The 20,429-nt window shown below is 42.8% G+C and overlaps 1 protein-coding gene and 1 pseudogene across 2 annotated transcripts in view; both read left to right on the top strand.

The window, feature by feature from the left end:
• Positions 1–462: 462 nt before the first annotated feature.
• On the top strand, positions 463–3,302 carry LOC308151567 (E3 ubiquitin-protein ligase TRIM35-like; annotated as a pseudogene). Its single transcript has 6 exons — positions 463–870; positions 1,212–1,306; positions 1,586–1,816; positions 1,916–1,938; positions 2,022–2,140; positions 2,752–3,302. The product of its transcript is annotated as an E3 ubiquitin-protein ligase TRIM35-like (transcript).
• A 7,256-nt stretch (positions 3,303–10,558) lies between these two features.
• LOC308150818 (uncharacterized protein) overlaps positions 10,559–20,429 on the top strand; it is a gene marked incomplete at both ends in the record, with an annotated part of 48,213 nt that continues 38,342 nt past the window's right edge. The window contains 7 exons of the mRNA XM_080523610.1: positions 10,559–10,966; positions 11,308–11,403; positions 11,677–11,907; positions 12,007–12,029; positions 12,113–12,231; positions 12,859–13,408; positions 19,149–19,578. Coding sequence (XP_080379736.1) covers positions 10,559–10,966; positions 11,308–11,403; positions 11,677–11,907; positions 12,007–12,029; positions 12,113–12,231; positions 12,859–13,408; positions 19,149–19,578 — 1,857 coding nt within the window. The remainder of the gene's footprint in view (positions 10,967–11,307; positions 11,404–11,676; positions 11,908–12,006; positions 12,030–12,112; positions 12,232–12,858; positions 13,409–19,148; positions 19,579–20,429) is intronic.

The raw sequence follows: 20,429 nt of genomic DNA, 5'->3' as shown, positions 1-20,429 counted from the left end.
CTTTGTTTTGACAATAGCGGAAATCGAGAGGTATTCCTATTTGAATTACAGATAGATACGCATTTACTACTCCAGTTACATATCTAGCTCTGGCCGTATATGTGGAGAAATTGGCTGTATGATTATGACTTAGCAAAACAACGGGTGGTGAGTGCGGTTGAGTTAGCTGTGAGCCATCTGTCACTGGGAGCCGAGTCATTGTTAGCTAACGGTGGCTAACTCCGGGAGCTAGTGCTAGCTGACGTGGGTACATCATAGGATCTACGAGGTATATATTCAGTAACAGCACGACCTTGAGTGTGATATTGCTTTTTTATACAACAGTTAGTACTACTACTAAATGACCGTTAATTAGACTACATGTTTGTGTTCAGGTTACTAGGCAACAGTCCATTTGAAGTTCAGTTACAGGAGAGAGGTCAGAGAGCTAGTACAGAAGAGGAACAGGCATCGTGTGAGAACATGGCTGCTACATCGTCTCTCCCAGAGGAGGATCTCTCCTGTCCTGTGTGCCGTGACATCTTTAAAGATCCTGTCCTCCTGAAATGTAGCCACAGCTTCTGTAACGCCTGTCTGCTGGAATACTGGGGACACAAGGGATCTCGGGAATGTCCAGTTTGTAGGAGAAGATCCTCAATGGATGAGCCTCTTTACTTTAACCTAGCCCTAAAGAACCTGTGTGAGGCCTTCTTACAGCAGAGAGGTCAGAGAGCTGAGGCAGGGTCTGGGGTGCTGTGCAGTCTGCACGGTGAGAAACGCAAGCTCTTCTGTGTGGAGGATAAACAGCCCGTCTGTGTGGTGTGTCAGGTCTCAAAGAAACACAGATCTCATGACTGTGTCCCAGTAGACGAGGCTGCACAGGAGCATAAGGTAAACATGAATAAGATACAATAAGATGACTATTTAAAATTCTGTGAGTGATCGACAGCTATGTCACTTGATGTTTTGCTCCTGCGTTCAGACTGGTAGAAAACAGAAAGGGTCGTTGTTTTCTTCACAATGATAAAAATGAACGATCGTTTTTAGTTTCTGTTTTAATTTGACTTTGATTCATCCTTTTTTGTCTGGAATAACAAATATAGTTCTGCTGAGAGAATGTGTTTCTCTGACAGACTATAAGGATTATGATAATGATTCCTACAGAACTGTGGTAAACAGAAACTGTCAAATGAGTCCAGAAATGTCCTCAGTAAAGTTTTGTCTCAATCCAGGAGGAACTCCAGACGGCTCTGAAACCCTTACAGGAGAAGCTGGAGGTCTTTAACAAAGTTTTAAAACCTGTGATGAAACATCAGAGCACATTAAGGTACTGTGTACGTCAGGCAACGTGTTGTATTCAGTGATGTGGTCTTCTCTTGTTGTCTCAGTATTGGATTCTGTTGACATCTAACTGATAGTCATGCATCTGCAACTCAAAATCATAAAGAGAGCTGCATACATTTCACCTGAACTTTGAATAATAATAATAATAATAATAATAATAATAATAATAATAATAATACCAAAGTTAAAGTAAAACTAGTTAACATACTATATGGTAGTAAAACTACAGTGATCATAATATTATTCCCCTTGCTGTCTCCAGAGCCAGGCCCAGCACACAGAGAGACAGATTAAGGAGGGGTTTGAGAAACTTCACCAGTTTCTACGAGAGGAAGAGGAGGCCAGGATAGCTGCACTGAGGGAGGAAGAGGAGCAGAAGAGTCAGATGATGAAGGAGAAGACTGAGGCACTGAGCAGACAAATATCATCACTTTTAGACACACTCACAGCCTTAGAGAAGGAGCTGAAAGCTGAAGACATCTCCTTCCTGCAGGTAAGGATGCCTTCTCTCAGACAGTAATTGTAAATGTATTCAGAGACTGATTGATGACATCACTAGCATTGATGACAATTCTCCTCTGTTCCTCTCCAGAACTTCAAGGCCAGTAAGGAAAGGTAAGTGATCTGTCTCTGGTCTCTCTTCTCTGGGGTTCTGAACCCAAGCCCACAGCAGCACTGACTCCTGAATGTTCTTCCAGAGCCCAGTTCACACTGCCAGACCCAGAGAAGGTTTCAGGAGGGCTGATAGACATGGCCAAACACCTGGGCAACCTGCAGTTCAGAGTCTGGGAGAAGATGCAGGGGATTGTCAAGCACGGTTAGTACTGACCAGAATTGGATTAAGAATATCTAATAGATTATATGAACACGTTCATAGAACATACCGCATTAATACATTCATAATAATATTATGTGACACCAGCCAGTGTTTTGACCAGCCAGGTGCCAAAGTCATCTTTCAGTTTTTGACATAGTCTGAAAGTACAGATTGTCAGCTTTCAAATTATGTGAAATTGGAAGAAAACAGAAGACGACATGTGTATTTGAATGTACCCCTGAAATCACATTCCTGAGAAAAAGCCTTTTAAAGATCTGAGTTTTTCACACGTCTGCACTGCCAGGTAATGGGCGGTAACAATAGCTGGTTAACCCCGCCCCCAACCACTTCCCCTCTAGATTGACAGCTGTCAGCTGTTAATATCTGTCAGTGTTACTGGGTCAGATAGGCTTTTCAAAGGGAAGTTTACAGTACATAGCTAGCTATAGCTAACATTCTCACCTAGGCATTATGATGCTCACGTTACATTTGACCAGCTGCCATCACAAATGTATAATATATAATACATATTACATATGTATATATGTATAATATGTATAATAAATAATACAGCGCATAATGTGTAGAATGCATCTGTGTTTGTTTTGAAGCTCCTGTGATTCTGGACCCCAACACTGCACATCCCTGTCTCTCTCTGTCTGATGATCTGACCAGTGTGAGACAGAGAGGGTCAAGGCAACAGCTGCCTGACAACCCAGAACGGTTCATGAAGTATGCAAATATTCTGGGCTCTGAGGGGTTCATCTCAGGAGAGCACAGCTGGGAGGTGGAGGTGGGGGACCATCCTCACTGGAACATGGGTGTGGTTAAAGAGTCCAGTGACAGAAAGGGGGTGGTATATGCATCACCACAGTATGGAATCTGGGCTATAAAACAGACGGATGGTAAGTATAGAGATGCAGTGGGTAAGACCATCACTCTGAAGAGGAGACCCCAGAGGATCAGAGTACAGCTGGACTACAACAAGGGGGAGGTGTCCTTCTACGACCCTGAAGACATGACACTCATCCACACTCATAAACACACCTTCACTGAGAGACTGTTCCCCTTCTTCTCTATTGGAGGAGCTGGTGATGCTAAACACCCTGATCTACAGATCTGCCAATCAGAGGTGTCTCTGACCGTGATGTCATCCCAGTGAGGAGGGGGGGTGGGGGGTGGGGTGGCCACCCGTCTTTCCCACCCGATCCAAAGTCAATAACAGGCTCGATACATAGTTAATCATTTACATAAGGCTTCATTACATTTAGATACATAGTTAATCATTTACATAAGGCTTCATTACATTTGCTGATATAAATGCTGACTCACTGGTAATTATAGAGAGTTGATGACAAGTGTGGTAATAAATCCACGACACTATCATTTTCAATAATTGAATGATTTATATTCATGATTGTATCTTAAGAATGTTGAGTTCTTAAACAAACAAAAAAGTTGTTATTGTTTATTCTGTATTTTCTTTCTTTTTTCTTTTGTTACTAAATGTGTCTCAGGGGCATGGAAGTGAGTCTTATGGTATTAGAATCATAAATATAAAATATTACGGCTGTCAAATTATTAAGATTTATTTTTTTATCATAAGCTGTAGTAGTTATAATTGCTGTGTTGACATTATACTTACTTGCTTACTTTGCTCAGAGTATGAATCCTAATCCAACAGGCAGAATGTGATTCCTCTATGACTAGTGCTCTGCATTGGGAAGATCTCCTCATATGTACATTGTGGGACATTTAATAAAAGCTGTTTTGCTGATCCCAGATCTGCTGTCGGTCAGTGTTTAGTGATTACCAAACGCGATGGTAGCAAACGCGTCTGTTTAGATTCAGAACGATATTCTCTGGTATTTGGTTTGAGGGGTACCAACATTCAAATAAGCATATCTTCTTCAACTATTTAGATTTCAATGTATGACACCTCATTTGAACGTTTACAATCTGCACTTCCATAATCTGTCAAAAAGAAAGAAGCCCTTGCCTTACGTGGGGACCTTTTCACCAGACCCTGTCACATTGAGCTCAGGTTGGCTGTGATTATCTCTTGTTAACTGGTTGAGGTTATGTAAGCAGTGAAATCAGAGTGATCAAGTAGAAACACCACTTATCAGGACATTATGATTCACACCTCACAATCAAGGTCAGTGTAAAATGCTTTAATGATGATATGAAACAAACTTGAATCAGAGAGACCTCTCCCCTCACTAAAAACATTCCCCTGACATGTTTAACTGAACATTCAAAGTGCACTCAGCATTACATCCTGGTGGATGAATACTGTCATGCTTTTGTGTGTGTGTGTGTGTGTGTGTGTGTGTGTGTGTGTGTGTGTGTGTGTGTGTGTGTGTGTGTGTGTGTGTGTGCGTGCGTGCGTGCGTGCGTGCGTGCGTGCGTGCGTTTTGATTGATTGATTGAAAACTTTATTAGAATGTTTGCAGAAGTAGGTACATGAAAGTACATATTACATACAAGGTCAAACTAAGAGGATAAAAACCCAAGAAAGCCACTGGCTTATTTCAATTGGGGTCCTTGATTTTCAATTCATCGTTACATGTAAGACAGACATAAGAAAATAACTAGTACTATCTACATGATAATACAGACAAATAACTATTACTATCTACAAGATAAACGTACATCCATCATGGGAAGAACAATACAACAAAACATAAGGTATGTACAGCGGGTAGGACAGGTGGGGACATACACCACAGGTGGGGGCGGGGGACAAAACACAAAGTATGTACAGTGGGTAGTTCAGGTCTTTTAATCTGATTTTTGTTTTAGAGGGTCCAGTTACGGATTGCAGCCTCCTGTAAATGTTTTTTGAGAGTGGTTTTGAAGGTGGGCAGTGTTTTGCACTCCTTTAAGATTATAGGAAGGGCGTTCCACATCTTTACTGCATAGTTTGCAAACGAGTTTAAACCCTTGTTTGTGGTGCAACGCGGTTGAACGTGGTTCGTGGAGCTTCCTCTGGTGTTGTAAGTGTGGACGTTGTTCACTTTTTGGAAGTATGTTGACAGGTACTTGGGTGTCTTTGTGGTGTAGCGTATCTTGAAGACTAGGCCCAGTGCAAGCTGCTGCACTCTGTCAACTACTCGTAGCCAATCAAGGCTCAAAAAAAGAGCAGCGGTTAGATGTGTCCTAGGGTTGAGGCCTAGCAGAAGCCTAACCAGTTTATTTTGGGCTGTCTGGAGTCTTGTTTTATGGGCCTTTGTGGTTCTATAGTACCATGATGTTACGGCATAGTCGAAGTGACATTGAATGAGAGCTCCTGATAGGGTCCTCAGTGTGTTTTTACTGACAAGTGAGGATATCCTGTACAACGTGTGTGTGTGTGTGTGTGTGTGTGTGTGTGTGTGTGTGTGTGTGTGTGTGTGTGTGTGTGTGTGTGTGTGTGTGTGTGTGTGTGCGTGTGTCGTATCGTATCCGTACGGTCCCAAACCGGAGCGGAGGAGTGACCTGCTGCTTGTCTTGTATCTTGTAACCCAGCCCCCCTCCCCTAAATGCCACAAACGCTTCCGGGATGTCGGGAGTCTCCGCGGCGCAGCGATGAATCAGGAATTCAAAGGTCGTTTCTGGAGAGAGAACATCACGTCTGTCACCTGTCACAGGGCGAAGCAGGCCAGGCGACCGGGCCAGCCGAGGTCCATCAGAACCAGCAGCAGAGGCAGAAACGCTCCTAGCAGGACCTGGATCGGAGCAGGACGCGTTAGAGGTCAACGCAGAACGCCGAGAGCTTGAACGCTGATTGGCTGATCCAGGACTCACATGTGCGCGTCATCACCCGGACCAGAGAGAGACACGGGAGAGATGGGACCCGTGGGTTATGTCCTAAATGTCTCTTTTAATGTTAGTCGATGAATCTATATATTTGTATTGTATTTTAGTGGTTTACATCGTATAGTAACTGCTAAATGTGTATTGTATTGTAATTTGTATTGTATTTTAGTGGTTTACATCGTATAATAACTCCTAAATTTCGTTGTTTGGTACCTGTACTGTAGCAATGACAATAAAGTCCATTCATTCATATAGTAATTCATCTATTATTTAGTTTGTTTATCTTTGTTCTATGCCCCTTGGATTGTATGGTTTATTCTTGTTTTATGATGTAGTTTATATTACTGCTGTTGTGTGTTTGATTGATTACTATTGTTCTATTATTATTTTTTTATGCTGTGTGGATATGTTAAAGCACTTTGAGCTTTAACGTTAGCAGGAAAAGTGCTACACAAATAAAGGTTATTATTATTATTATTGTTATTATTATTATTGTTATTGTTGTTATTATTATTATATTATAAGCAAGCTGAGCAAAGAGAAACAATCTCATCTGCCTCCACTGACTGCATAATAGAGGACAACTCGAGGACTTTATCACATCAAAATAACATATTTATTTATCAGGTGCATCTCACACAGCCGACCCTGACAGAGAAATGTTTTGGGATCTTGAGCTTCTCGCTCAACAACAGTCGACAACAATCAACAATCACTAATATAATATAGTAATACGAAGAAGTGACAATAGTCACTTTCATATGAATATGAAATATTGTATGAGGTCTGTATGAAATGCTGTATGACAACAAACAACGACTAAAACATTGTGATGATTCCTGAGTGCTTTCGGAAAATATCAACACTATGTCTTCGATATGCAATAGAGGACGATACAGTAGAGTTAACCAACCACAAGACACATGGAAGAGATCATTAGCTGCACACTCAAACAACTAATCCATTCTGTTAACCTTGTGTGATGTTCACTTTTTGGACCCTTTCGTACTCTTCGGGTCCAGTTGACCCGGGACATCATTGGGGTTTTAAAAGCACTTGTCTTGTCACGGTGCTCCTAGTCCCAAGGCTGACCCATACAAGGGGGTATACTCAGGGCGCAAGAAAGCCCCAAAATAGCCCATACTATTAAAGGGCGCCTCCTGTGGGCACAAACAGGTACTGTACCCAATAATGCACAATAGGTACTGTGTACACATTCAAAAGTGCATATCTTTTGTTCTGGTGGATCTAGGGGGCTGCCCTTTGGAGAGGCTGGAGCAGAGGATTCTTAGTAACAACCCACAAAGTGTCAGACCCCTGGGAATAGGTGGGGCCGAACGACAGCATGATGAGTAGAAGCGTTTTTACGCACATGATGCCCCTAACTTTGAAAATGCAAAATCCACTATAATAAAGACCTGGGTGTCATAAATCATACTTATCTAGGAAAAATGTTAATGAAACAATGTTTTCATTGCTGTTTATTATTTTGAATTGATATTCTCAATTGAATTTCACATTTATCTAATTATAATCAAAGCTGTAAAGAAAATACAGGTCATGAACAAGAATAGAAATGAAAGAACCAAACTGTTTTTGCCAATAGCTATGAAATACATCTCTCAAAAATGTCTGCAAATGCTGAATCACAAAACACGAACGGAATGTACACTGTTTTCACCGTCACTGTCGAAATACAGTATTATGTCTGAAAAATCCCAAATAATTCTGAAATACCACTGGCTACAATTGTGTGTGCATGGGTATGCCTGTCTACACAACACATGAAGCACAGAATGTGACAGTGTGTGTACCTCAAATGTACTTTTTGCAGTTGCATGTTTACATGTTTACAATGTTGCACTTCAAAGGGTAAAAAGTGCGAGAGCAGACGGCTTCTTAGCACGGGAAAGCTAGAGCAGAGGTGTGTGAGTGAGTGTCAGTGTGAGTGTGTGTATGTTTCTGTGTGTCTCTGTGCATCCGGGCCTAAATGACCCGAAGATCTTATGAAGGACATAAATGTGTTGGGGTATTGTAGGATGTGTAAAACATTTTTTTCCCCACTTTTACATGTTTTTCATAGAAAATAAGCCAAGGCCATGGAGTTTCATATTGATCAAATGTATTCTTGTACCATTTCTCACCAAGTAAAAATGTAAAACGGGTCCGGTTGACCCGAACACCACACAAGGGTTAAGTTCCTTGGGTGGTGGAGAACCTACAGTTCCTTGGGTTGTGACAGACAGCTGATTGGAGAAACTACAGTTCCTTGGGTGGTGGCAGACAGCTGATTGGAGAACCTACAGTTCCTTGGGTTGTGACAGACAGCTGATTGGAGAACCTACAGTTCCTTGGGTTGTGACAGACAGCTGATTGGAGAACCTACAGTTCCTTGGGTTGTGACAGACAGCTGATTGGAGAACCTACAGTTCCTTGGGTTGTGACAGACAGCTGATTGGAGAACCTACAGTTCCTTGGGTTGTGACAGACAGCTGATTGGAGAACCTACAGTTCCTTGGCTGGTGACAGACAGCTGATTGGAGAACCTTCAGTTCCTTGGGTGGTGACAGACAGCTGATTGGAGAAACTACAGTTCCTTGGGTGGTGGCAGACAGCTGATTGGAGAACCTACAGTTCCTTGGGTTGTGACAGACAGCTGATTGGAGAACCTACAGTTCCTTGGGTGGTGGCAGACAGCTGATTGGAGAAACTACAGTTCCTTGGGTGGTGGCAGACAGCTGATTGGAGAACCTACAGTTCCTTGGGTTGTGACAGACAGCTGATTGGAGAAACTACAGTTCCTTGGGTGGTGACAGACAGCTGATTGGAGAACCTACAGTTCCTTGGGTTGTGACAGACAGCTGATTGGAGAACCTACAGTTCCTTGGGTTGTGACAGACAGCTGATTGGAGAACCTACAGTTCCTTGGGTGGTGGCAGACAGCTGATTGGAGAACCTACAGCTGGCTAGGGAGAAACAAACCACAGCCATTTCCTTCCTTCTGTAGGCTACCTTAGGCCAGCCTTTAGTAGCTGTCTGTCATGTGACATATGACAGACAGACAGACAAACAGTGAGACAGTCAGACAGACAGTGAGACAGACAAACAGTGAGACAGACAGACAAGACAGACAAGACAGACAAGCAGTGAGACAGTCAGACAGACAGTGAGACAGTCAGACAGACAAGACAGACAGACAGTGTGACAGACAGACAAGACAGACAGACAAGACAAACAGATAGTCAGACAGACAGACAGACATACAGTGAACAGACATAAACATTGAATCACAGTGAACGTGATTGAAGTGAGACTCCGTCAAGGTGGATTTGATAAAGTGTCTTACCCTCTTCCCTTCATATGACATTAAGACGCAGGACTGTGCTATGCAGAATGTGTCTTACCCTCTTCCCTTCATATGACATTAAGACGCAGGACTGTGCTATGCAGAATGTGTCTTACCCTCTTCCCTTCATATGGCATTAAGACGCAGGACTGTGCTATGCAGAATGTGTCTTACCCTCTTCCCTTCATATGACATTAAGACGCAGGACTGTGCTATGCAGAATGTGTCTTACCCTCTTCCCTTCATATGACATTAAGACGCAGGACTGTGATATGCAGAATGTGTCTTACCCTCTTCCCTTCATATGACATTAAGACGCAGGACTGTGCTATACAGAATGTGTCTTACCCTCTTCCCTTCATATGACATTAAGACGCAGGACTGGGATATGCAGAATGTGTCTTACCCTCTTCCCTTCATATGACATTAAGACCAAGCCCGGATTATCCATATATTGCATCGGGTGAATGCCCTGGGGCACCAGCCAATGGGGGGGCACCAAATTAGGGGGGCAAAGGGCAGCCAATCACCCTCTCCGCCGAGCGTATCACCCGCTGCAGCTTGGCCTTGTCCTTGGCCGCTGCAGCGGGGAACCAGATGATGATGGCGGAGGTGACGATGGACTCAATGATGGCCGTGTAGAAGTTCACCAGCGTGGTCTTAGGAAGGTGGAATTTCCTGAGCTGCCTCAGGAAAAACAGTCTCTTCTGGGCCTTTTTTGTGAGGGCGTCGATGTGGGGCCCCCACTTCAAGTCCCGAGAGACTGTCACCCCAAGGAAGCGGCATGACTCCACTGTGGTGACTGGAGTGCCTCCCAGTATGATTGGAGAGGGAGGGGGTGGGTTCCTCCTGAAGTCCACTATCAGCTCCACTGTCTTAAGAGCATTTAGCTCTAGGTTGTTCCGGGTGCACCAGGAGACCACCAAGTCAATCTCGCTCCTGTAAGCAGATTCATCTCCCCCTTGGAGATGAGCCCTACCAGGGTGGTATCGTCCGCGAACTTGAGGAGCTTGACCGACTGGTGGCTGACTCCGGGAGCTATAGCTGACGTGGGTACATCATCATAGGATCTACGAGGTATATATTCAGTAACAGCACGACCTTGAGTGTGATATTGCTTTTTTATACAACAGTTAGTACTACTACTAAATGACCGTTAATTAGACTACATGTTTGTGTTCAGGTTACTAGGCAACAGTCCATTTGAAGTTCAGTTACAGGAGAGAGGTCAGAGAGCTAGTACAGAAGAGGAACAGGCATCGTGTGAGAACATGGCTGCTACATCGTCTCTCCCAGAGGAGGATCTCTCCTGTCCTGTGTGCCGTGACATCTTTAAAGATCCTGTCCTCCTGAAATGTAGCCACAGCTTCTGTAACGCCTGTCTGCTGGAATACTGGGGACACAAGGGATCTCGGGAATGTCCAGTTTGTAGGAGAAGATCCTCAATGGATGAGCCTCTTTACTTTAACCTAGCCCTAAAGAACGTGTGTGAGGCCTTCTTACAGCAGAGAAGTCAGAGAGCTGAGGCAGGGTCTGTGGTGCTGTGCAGTCTGCACGGTGAGAAACGCAAGCTCTTCTGTCTGGAGGATAAACAGCCCGTCTGTGTGGTGTGTCAGGCCTCAAAGAAACACAGATCTCATGACTGTGTCCCAGTAGACGAGGCTGCACAGGAGCATAAGGTAAACATAAATAAGATACAATAAGATGACTATTTAAAATTCTGTGAGTGATAGACAGCTATGTCACTTGATGTTTTGCTCATGCATTCAGACTGGTTGAAAAGATAAAGGGTCGTTGTTTTCTTCACAATGATAAAAATGAACGATCGTTTTTAGTTTCTGTTTTAATTTGACTTTGATTCATCCTTTTTTGTCTGGAATAACAAATATAGTTCTGCTGAGAGAATGTGTTTCTCTGACAGACTATAAGGATTATGATAATGATTCCTACAGAACTGTGGTAAACAGAAACTGTCAAATGAGTCCAGAAATGTCCTCAGTAAAGTTTTGTCTCAATCCAGGAGGAACTCCAGACGGCTCTGAAACCCTTACAGGAGAAGCTGGAGGTCTTTAACAAAGTTAAACAAACCTGTGATGAAACATCAGAGCACATTAAGGTACTGTGTACGTCAGGCAACGTGTTGTATTCAGTGATGTGGTCTTCTCTTGTTGTCTCAGTATTGGATTCTGTTGACATCTAACTGATAGTCATGCATCTGCAACTCAAAATCATAAAGAGAGCTGCATGCATTTCACCTGAACTTTGAATAATAATAATAATAATAATAATAATAATAATAATAATACCAAAGTTAAAGTAAAACTAGTTAACATACTATATGGTAGTAAAACTACAGTGATCATAATATTATTCCCCTTGCTGTCTCCAGAGCCAGGCCCAGCACACAGAGAGACAGATTAAGGAGGGGTTTGAGAAACTTCACCAGTTTCTACGAGAGGAAGAGGAGGCCAGGATAGCTGCACTGAGGGAGGAAGAGGAGCAGAAGAGTCAGATGATGAAGGAGAAGACTGAGGCACTGAGCAGACAAATATCATCACTTTTAGACACACTCACAGCCTTAGAGAAGGAGCTGAAAGCTGAAGACATCTCCTTCCTGCAGGTAAGGATGCCTTCTCTCAGACAGTAATTGTAAATGTATTCAGAGACTGATTGATGACATCACTAGCATTGATGACAATTCTCCTCTGTTCCTCTCCAGAACTTCAAGGCCAGTAAGGAAAGGTAAGTGATCTGTCTCTGGTCTCTCTTCTCTGGGGTTCTGAACCCAAGCCCACAGCAGCACTGACTCCTGAATGTTCTTCCAGAGCCCAGTTCACACTGCCAGACCCAGAGAAGGTTTCAGGAGGGCTGATAGACGTGGCCAAACACCTGGGCAACCTGCAGTTCAGAGTCTGGGAGAAGATGCAGGGGATTGTCAAGCACGGTTAGTACTGACCAGAATTGGATTAAGAATATCTAATAGATTATATGAACACGTTCATAGAACATACCGCATTAATACATTCATAATAATATTATGTGACACCAGCCAGTGTTTTGACCAGCCAGGTGCCAAAGTCATCTTTCAGTTTTTGACATAGTCTGAAAGTACAGATTGTCAGCTTTCAAATTATGTGAAATTGGAAGAAAACAGAAGACGACATGTGTATTTGAATGTACCCCTGAAATCACATTCCTGAGAAAAAGCCTTTTAAAGATCTGAGTTTTTCACACGTCTGCACAGCCAGGTAATGGGCGGTAACAATAGCTGGTTAACCCCGCCCCCAACCACTTCCCCTCTAGATTGACAGCTGCCAGCTGTTAATATATGTCAGTGTTACTGGGTCAGATAGGCTTTTCAAAGGGAAGTTTACAGTACATAGCTAGCTATAGCTAACATTCTCACCTAGGCATTATGATGCTCACGTTCCATTTGACCAGCTGCCATCACAAATGTATAATATATACATATTACATATGTATATATATATATATATATTATATATGTATAATATGTATAATAAATAATACAGCGCATAATGTGTAGAATGCATCTGTGTTTGTTTTGAAGCTCCTGTGATTCTGGACCCCAACACTGCACATCCCTGTCTCTCTCTGTCTGATGATCTAACCAGTGTGAGACAGAGAGGGTCAAGGCAGCAGCTGCCTGACAACCCAGAACGGTTCATGAAGCATCCAAATGTTGTGGCCTCTGAGGGGTTCATCTCAGGAGAGCACAGCTGGGAGGTGGAGGTGGGGGACCATCCTGGATGGGTCATGGGTGTGGTTAAAGAGTCCAGTGACAGAAAGGGGGAGGTACCATATGCATCACCACAGTATGGATACTGGGCTATACAACAGACGGATGGTGAGTATAGAGATGTAGTGGGTAAGACCATCACTCTGAAGAGGAGACCCCAGAGGATCAGAGTACAGCTGGACTACAACAAGGGGGAGGTGTCCTTCTACGACCCTGAAGACATGACACTCATCCACACTTATAAACACACCTTCACTGAGAGACTGTTCCCCTTCTTCTGTATTGGAGGAGCTGGTGATGCTAAACACCCTGATCTACAGATCTGCCAATCAGAGGTGTCTCTGACCGTGATGTCATCCCAGTGAGGAGGGGGGGTGGGGGGTGGGGTGGCCACCCGTCTTTCCCACCCGATCCAAAGTCAATAACAGGCTCGATACATAGTTAATCATTTACATAAGGCTTCATTACATTTGCTGATATAAATGCTGACTCACTGGTAATTATAGAGAGTTGATGACAAGTGTGGTAATAAATCCACGACACTATCATTTTCAATAATTGAATGATTTATATTCATGATTGTATCTTAAGAATGTTGATTTCTTAAACAAACAAAAAAGTTGTTATTGTTTATTCTGTATGTTCTTTCTTTTTTCTTTTGTTACTAAATGTGTCTCAGGGGCATGGAAGTGAGTCTTATGATATTAGAATCATAAATATAAAATATTAAGGCTGTCAAATTATTAAGATTTATTTTTTTATCATAAGCTGTAGTAGTTATAATTGCTGTGTTGACATTATACTTACTTGCTTACTTTGCTCAGAGTATGAATCCTAATCCAACAGGCAGAATGTGATTCCTCTATGACTAGTGCTCTGCATTGGGAAGATCTCCTCATATGTAAATTGTGGGACATTTAATAAAAGCTCTTTTGCTGATCCCAGATCTGCTGTCGGTCAGTGTTTAGTGATTACCAAACGCGATGGTAGCAAACGCGTCTGTTTAGATTCAGAACGATATTCTCTGGTATTTGGTTTGAGGGGTACCAACATTCAAATAAGCATATCTTCTTCAACTATTTAGATTTCAATGTATGACACCTCATTTGAAAGTTTACAATCTGTACTTCCATAATCTGTCAAAAAGAAAGAAGCCCTTGCCTTACGTGGGGACCTTTTCACCAGACCCTGTCACATTGAGCTCAGGTTGGCTGTGATTATCTCTTGTTAACTGGTTGAGGTTATGTAAGCAGTGAAATCAGAGTGATCAAGTAGAAACACCACTTATCAGGACATTATGATTCACACCTCACAATCAAGGTCAGTGTAAAATGCTTTAATGATGATATGAAACAAACTTGAATCAGAGAGACCTCTCCCCTCACTAAAAACAATCCCCTGACATGTTTAACTGAACATTCAAAGTGCACTCAGCATTACATCCTGGTGGATGAATACTGTCATGCTTTTCAAAACACTGTATGCACTGTAATACCTCGTCAGATGGGACATTTGTCAGTAAAGTATTTCAGCAGAAGTGTCAGAGTTGCAATATTATTATTTATTTCTTTTTCATCACAAGTGTGTTTAATGTAGACGATGTATGGCAGTGCTGAAGGTTGTATAGACCTGTGGGGAGCGTGCAGAGTCTGGCCTGTAGGGGGAGCTACAGGACTGTGGTGGAGTGTGGCTGATGTGGGTTAGCACCAGCCGGTGTCCAATCATCACACCACAGTCCTATAGCTCCCTCTACAGGCCAGACGCTGCATGCTCCCCACAAGAACATCCCTTGTGTTACACTCCACAGTTAACCTTCCTCTTCTGTTGACGGTCAAATCTGACCGAATGACTTTGTTTGTCATCATAAATATTGTGTTTTTCATCCCATTGCCTCAAGACCTTATGTTATCCTCCACCCTAGGCCCCTGAGCATATACACTTGATTGCATTGAATTGCATTGCATTTTGGGGGATTTATTGAACCGTGTCACACCTATGATGTTTCCGGTCAGAATTGACCGCCATAGGAAATGAATGGGTAATAAAAATTAAAATATCAATAAATCAATACATCCCATACAACAATGGAACGGGAAGAATCTCAGCTACAACACTAACTAAATAATTTCCATCTCCAGTACACACAGCCTACATGGCAGGCATTTTTATAATATACAGTAATGTACAGTAAACATTATCTTTGAACTTGCTGCAAAATTATAATATGAAATTTACCCCTGGTGTCATTCTGTCTGCCACCCCTTGATTCTACTTGCTTTGACTGTTCAAATGAGATGTCAACCATCAAAATTGGATAAGGGGTTCCAGAGATATCACTGTGCAAAACACACCGGTCAATTTTGACCGAAAGTAGCACAGTTGGAAAATGAAACAAACAGAAGAGGAAGGTTAAATGCTGAGGAAAAGTCTGACATGATGGACATTTCTACAGTCATTCAACAGAGAGTCTTTACAGTTTGACATCAATGGCTTCTCCCGTGAGAAAACACATCTCAGAATGTCACCAAGGTGTTGGGAGTCATTTCCAGTGAGCACTTGATGCCTTTGGAGTGGGAAGAAGCTTTTTGTGGAGGAAGCAAGACAAGTCAGCTCTGTTTCACTGCATGTGTTCCCTTTGAACAGGCCACTTTGACCTGTGCATGTTTTGAAGTATATATATATATATATAGCTCTATATATAATATATATAATGTCTCTGTCACACTCACTGGGCACAGCCAGGAAGACCTCGTCCTATGTGTGTGTGTGTGTGTGTGTGTGTGTGTGTGTGTGTGTGTGTGTGTGTGTGTGGTGTGTGTGTGTGTGTGTGTGTGTGTGTGTGTGTGTGAGTGTGAGTGTGAGTGTGAGTGTGAGTGTGAGTGTGTGTGTGTGTGTGTGTGTGTGAGTGTGAGTGTGAGTGTGTGTGTGTGTGTGTGTGTGTGTGTTTGTGTGTGTGTGTGTGTGTGTGAGTGTGAGTGTGAGTGTGAGTGTGTGTGTGTGTGTGTGTGTGTTATCAACTTGTTCTACTTGTTTTCTACTAACAAGAATGAGAGGTTTCATGTCCAAGCAAGACCTTGAAAAACTCATCCATGCATTTGTTTCGAGTAGACTTGATTATTGTAATGGTCTACTAACAGGCCTATCTAAAGGAGCTGTTCGTAAGTTGCAGCTCATCCAAAATGCCGCTGCTAGGGTCCTAACAAAAACAAAGAAATGTGAACACATTACACCAATCCTGAGATCCCTGCACTGGCTACCAGTCTCTCAGAGAATTGAATTCAAAATCCTCCTAATTACATACAAATCACAAAATGGTCTTGGACCAAAATACATATCAGATCTCCTCCCACCCTATATTCCCACAAGGTCCCTAAGATCAGCTGAGACTAATCAGCTAATAATTCCAAGAGTAAAAACAAAACACGGTGCAGCAGCTTTCAGTCACGCTGCTGCATGCTCCTGGAACAAACTCCCTGAAGAAATCAAACAGGCCCAAACCCTTAATATATTTAAATCTAAGCTAAAAACCTTCATATTTTGCACCAGTTATGATTAAACACAAACACTTCTATCAATGTATTTTTTCCATTAACATGTCTTTTTATTTTTTTTAATCTATTTTCTTATGCTCCTCTTGCTGTATTTTTAAATAATGTATGTAAAGCACTTTGGATTGCCCCTGTTGTATGAAATGTGCTGTACAAATAAACTTGCCTTGACTTGCCTTGCCTACTATCACCTTGTTCTACTTGTTTACTACTATCACCTTATCACCTTATTCTACTTTCTATTATCACCTTACTCATTGTACTTTATTCTATTGTACTTTATTTATATACCAGTGGTGTAGTCTACGTGATACGCAGGACTACGCCGTATACCCACTAGGAAAGGACAAGGATTTGCGTATACCCACTAAAAAATGCGCGAGGATACGTAACGGCGTTTTGTGACAGAACTTTCACTTTCATTCATAACATTCACCCCGTCTGTGTTACGAAGCACTTACTTCGAACTTTCTGACATGTTTGTTATCGCATAACCAGTCGTTCAGAATGCTAGTCTCAGTATTTCCCCTACAGAGCCTTGGGGTGGGCGGGCCGCAAATTTGCGAATCCTAGGATGGTAGGGGGAGGCAGGGCACGAGTCTCGCCAGTCAATGAGGGAGTGGTTTTTGTTTTTGTTTTGTGTGCGCGTGCGACGCGAGAGAGTTTTTGCAGGGTGAAAGCTCTGTAGAAGAAAGTAAGCAAGTTGAAACGTTAGCAAATATAATTACTGTGTTCTGACAGAGAAGGTTGGTAACTTCAAATTAGTCGTTATTATTGTGATTAGAAAGTGTCTGATTATAGTTTCATGGTGTGAATAATAGTGTCAAATAACTAGCAAGCTAGCTAGCTCAGAGGTGATGAGATGAGCTAGTCTGCTGCACACATGCCAGCTAAAGAGCTAACTGGATGCACTTTATTATTTTACTTAAAGTAGATATACTATCTTTCTTATTCTGCTAGAATTGGGCTTTATGGTAATACCATAATGGTATATTTACAGTACATGGACAGTGGATTGAAGCATTGGAACAAACCCTCACTCATTGGAAATGTCTGTTTTTTGTAGTTGGACATACGATTTTCTTACAGGTGAGAGAGTAAGTAAAGACAGTATCTGACTGCATTGCCCACAGCAACCCAATATTAAATTAGAATGATGTTATGATTTGATATGAATTCAATTTATACCTCTTATTAAATTATAAATACTCTGGTTGTTATATTTGCCTTTTGGTTGACAGCAAAAGAGGGAGAGAGGAGGATAGAGAGGGAGAGAAGGAGAGAGAGCAGGATGGAGTCAGCACACCAGAGAGAGAGAGCAAGAACCAGGTGAGAAAGTGGACATGTAGTCAAGACCACATAAGTAGCCTTGAGAACCGATGGTTCTCGAGCCTAACGGCCCTTAGGGGGCAGGAGCCTATCTCCTGTTTCCGTAGCGTGAGGCAGCTTGATGTACAAGTACAGTCCATGCCACCCCCCCCCCCCCCCCCCCCCCCCAAGGCAGCAAACACCGGTGTAGATGCATACTGTATGCATAAGTGAGTGTGGTGGTGCTTATGGGGTGTCGCTACGGGACAGGTGTCGCTCTGACTGGGAGGGCAAAATCACAGTATACCCACTAGAAAAAACTAGACTACACCACTGTTATATACACATGTACAAAAGAAGAGATTTGGTGAGGCTGCATTCTCATTTTATGCACCCAGATTGTGGAATGCACTGCCAGTTTACATTAGGGATGTAACCTCAGCACATATGTTCAAGTCAAGACTAAAAACCCATCTTTTTAATATTGCCTTTAAATGACAAAATTATTAAATGATGATTATATAATGATTGGAGCACTTTGAGCTGCAACGTTTGCAGGAAAAGCGCCATACAAATCAAAGTTATTATTATGATTATGATTATTATTATTATTGTTGTTGTTGATTCAGTCATTCTGCTGCTAATTGCTGCTATTGTTGATTGAGTTGATTTAGTATCCTGCTTTATTCTATGATTGATTTAGTATCCTGCTTTATTCTATGATTGATTTAGTTAGATTCATATTCTTCTGCAATGCCAGTGTTGTAGAACCTGAACCCCAGAGTTGTACTCTGTGTACTCGTACATTGATGTAGTAAAAGTGATTCTGATTCTGATTCTGATTCTGATTCTGACCTTTAAAATCCCCTCCCATCCCACCCCCATCTCATGACGACATGGGAGGGTTTCTGAGCGACCAGACCACATGACCTCTGTGACCACGGCGTGACCCCAGTCTGTCCTGAAGAAGAGGCAGAGCGACCTCATGTGACCCAGGTACACACACACTCTAACCTGGTTCCCTGTAAGCCACACCCTAAACCACCTGATGAGGGTAAAGTTCAGCTCTGTCAGACTTACAACACAGCAGTGGCAAGATTACGGCACGGAATAGCACAAGACTAAACCATTACAAGAAAATACTACGATCAAAATAGCTATCTCCGAGTCCAGCTTTACTTATTGAAGTGTTTAAAAGCAGGAGAACTTTCTTCAAAAGTTAAGGTAATATTTAGAGGCTATTAGAGAAGAGGGACTGGGATTGTGTGAGAAAATGGCTGCTACATCGTCTCTCCCAATGGACGATCTCTCCTGTCCTGTGTGCCGTGACATCTTTAAAGATCCTGTCGTTCTGTCATGTAGCCACAGCTTCTGTAAAGCCTGTCTGCAGGAATCCTGGAAACACAAGGAATCTCGTGAATGTCCAGTTTGTAGGAGAAGATCCTCGGAGGGTCTTATCATAAACCTAGCTCTAAAGAACGTGTGTGAGGCCTTCTTACAGCAGAGAAGTCAGAGAGCTGAGGCAGGGTCTGAGGTGCTGTGCAGTCTGCACGGTGAGAAACTCAAGCTCTTCTGTCTGGAGGATAAACAGCCCGTCTGTGTGGTGTGTCAGGCCTCAAAGAAACACAGATCTCATAACTGCGTCCCAGTAGACGAGGCTGCACAGGAACATAAGGTAAACAATACAATTATTTAAAAAATAAAGATGAAAAAAAATAAAATAATCTGTGACTGATAGATGTCACTTGATGTTATGGATGCTGGGTGAAAAGATAATGTGTTTTTGATAAGAATGAATGGTAATTTTTCGTTTTAGTTAGAATTTGACTGTGATTCATCCTTTTTTGTCTGAAATAAGAAAGTTGTTTTGGCAGTGCTGAGTGTTTCTCTGACACAGACTATAAGGGTTATGATAATGATTCCTACAGAACTGTGGTAAACAGAAACTGTCAAATGAGTCATGAAATCTCACAATCAGAATCAGAAACAGATTCATTGCCAAGTATTTACAAGAATAGTGGAATATGACATGATAATAGTGCAGTGTGACTGTGATGTCAGTAGGGGTCAGTGAGGGTCAGTGAGGGTCAGTCAGGGTCAGTGGGGGTCAGTGAGGGTCAGTGAGGGACAGTGGAGGTCAGTGAGGGTCAGCGGGGGTCAGTGAAGGTCAGTGAGGGTCAGTGAGGGTCAGTAGGGGTCAGTGAGGGTCAGTGGGGGTCAGTGAGGGTCAGCGGGGGTCAGTGAGGGTCAGTCAGGGTCAGTGAAGGTCAGTAGGGGTCAGTAGGGGTCAGTGGGGGTCAGTGAAGGTCAGTGGGGGTCAGTGAGGGTCAGTCAGGGTCAGTGGGGGTCAGTAGGGGTCAGTGAGGGTCAGTGGGGGTCAGTGAGGGTCAGTAGGGGTCAGTGAAGGTCAGTGGGGGTCAGTGAGGGTCAGTCAGGGTCAGTAGGGGTCAGTGAGGGTCAGTGGGGGTCAGTGGAGGTCAGTGAGGGTCAGTGGGGGTCAGTGAGGGTCAGTGGGGGTCAGTAGGG

Source organism: Nansenia antarctica, assembly GCF_963989245.1.
Source record: "Nansenia antarctica genome assembly, chromosome: 2".
Classification (NCBI taxonomy): Eukaryota; Metazoa; Chordata; class Actinopteri; order Argentiniformes; family Microstomatidae; genus Nansenia; species Nansenia antarctica.
Note: the sequence above shows the minus strand (reverse complement) of the source record. Positions and strands in the feature narration are given on the sequence as shown.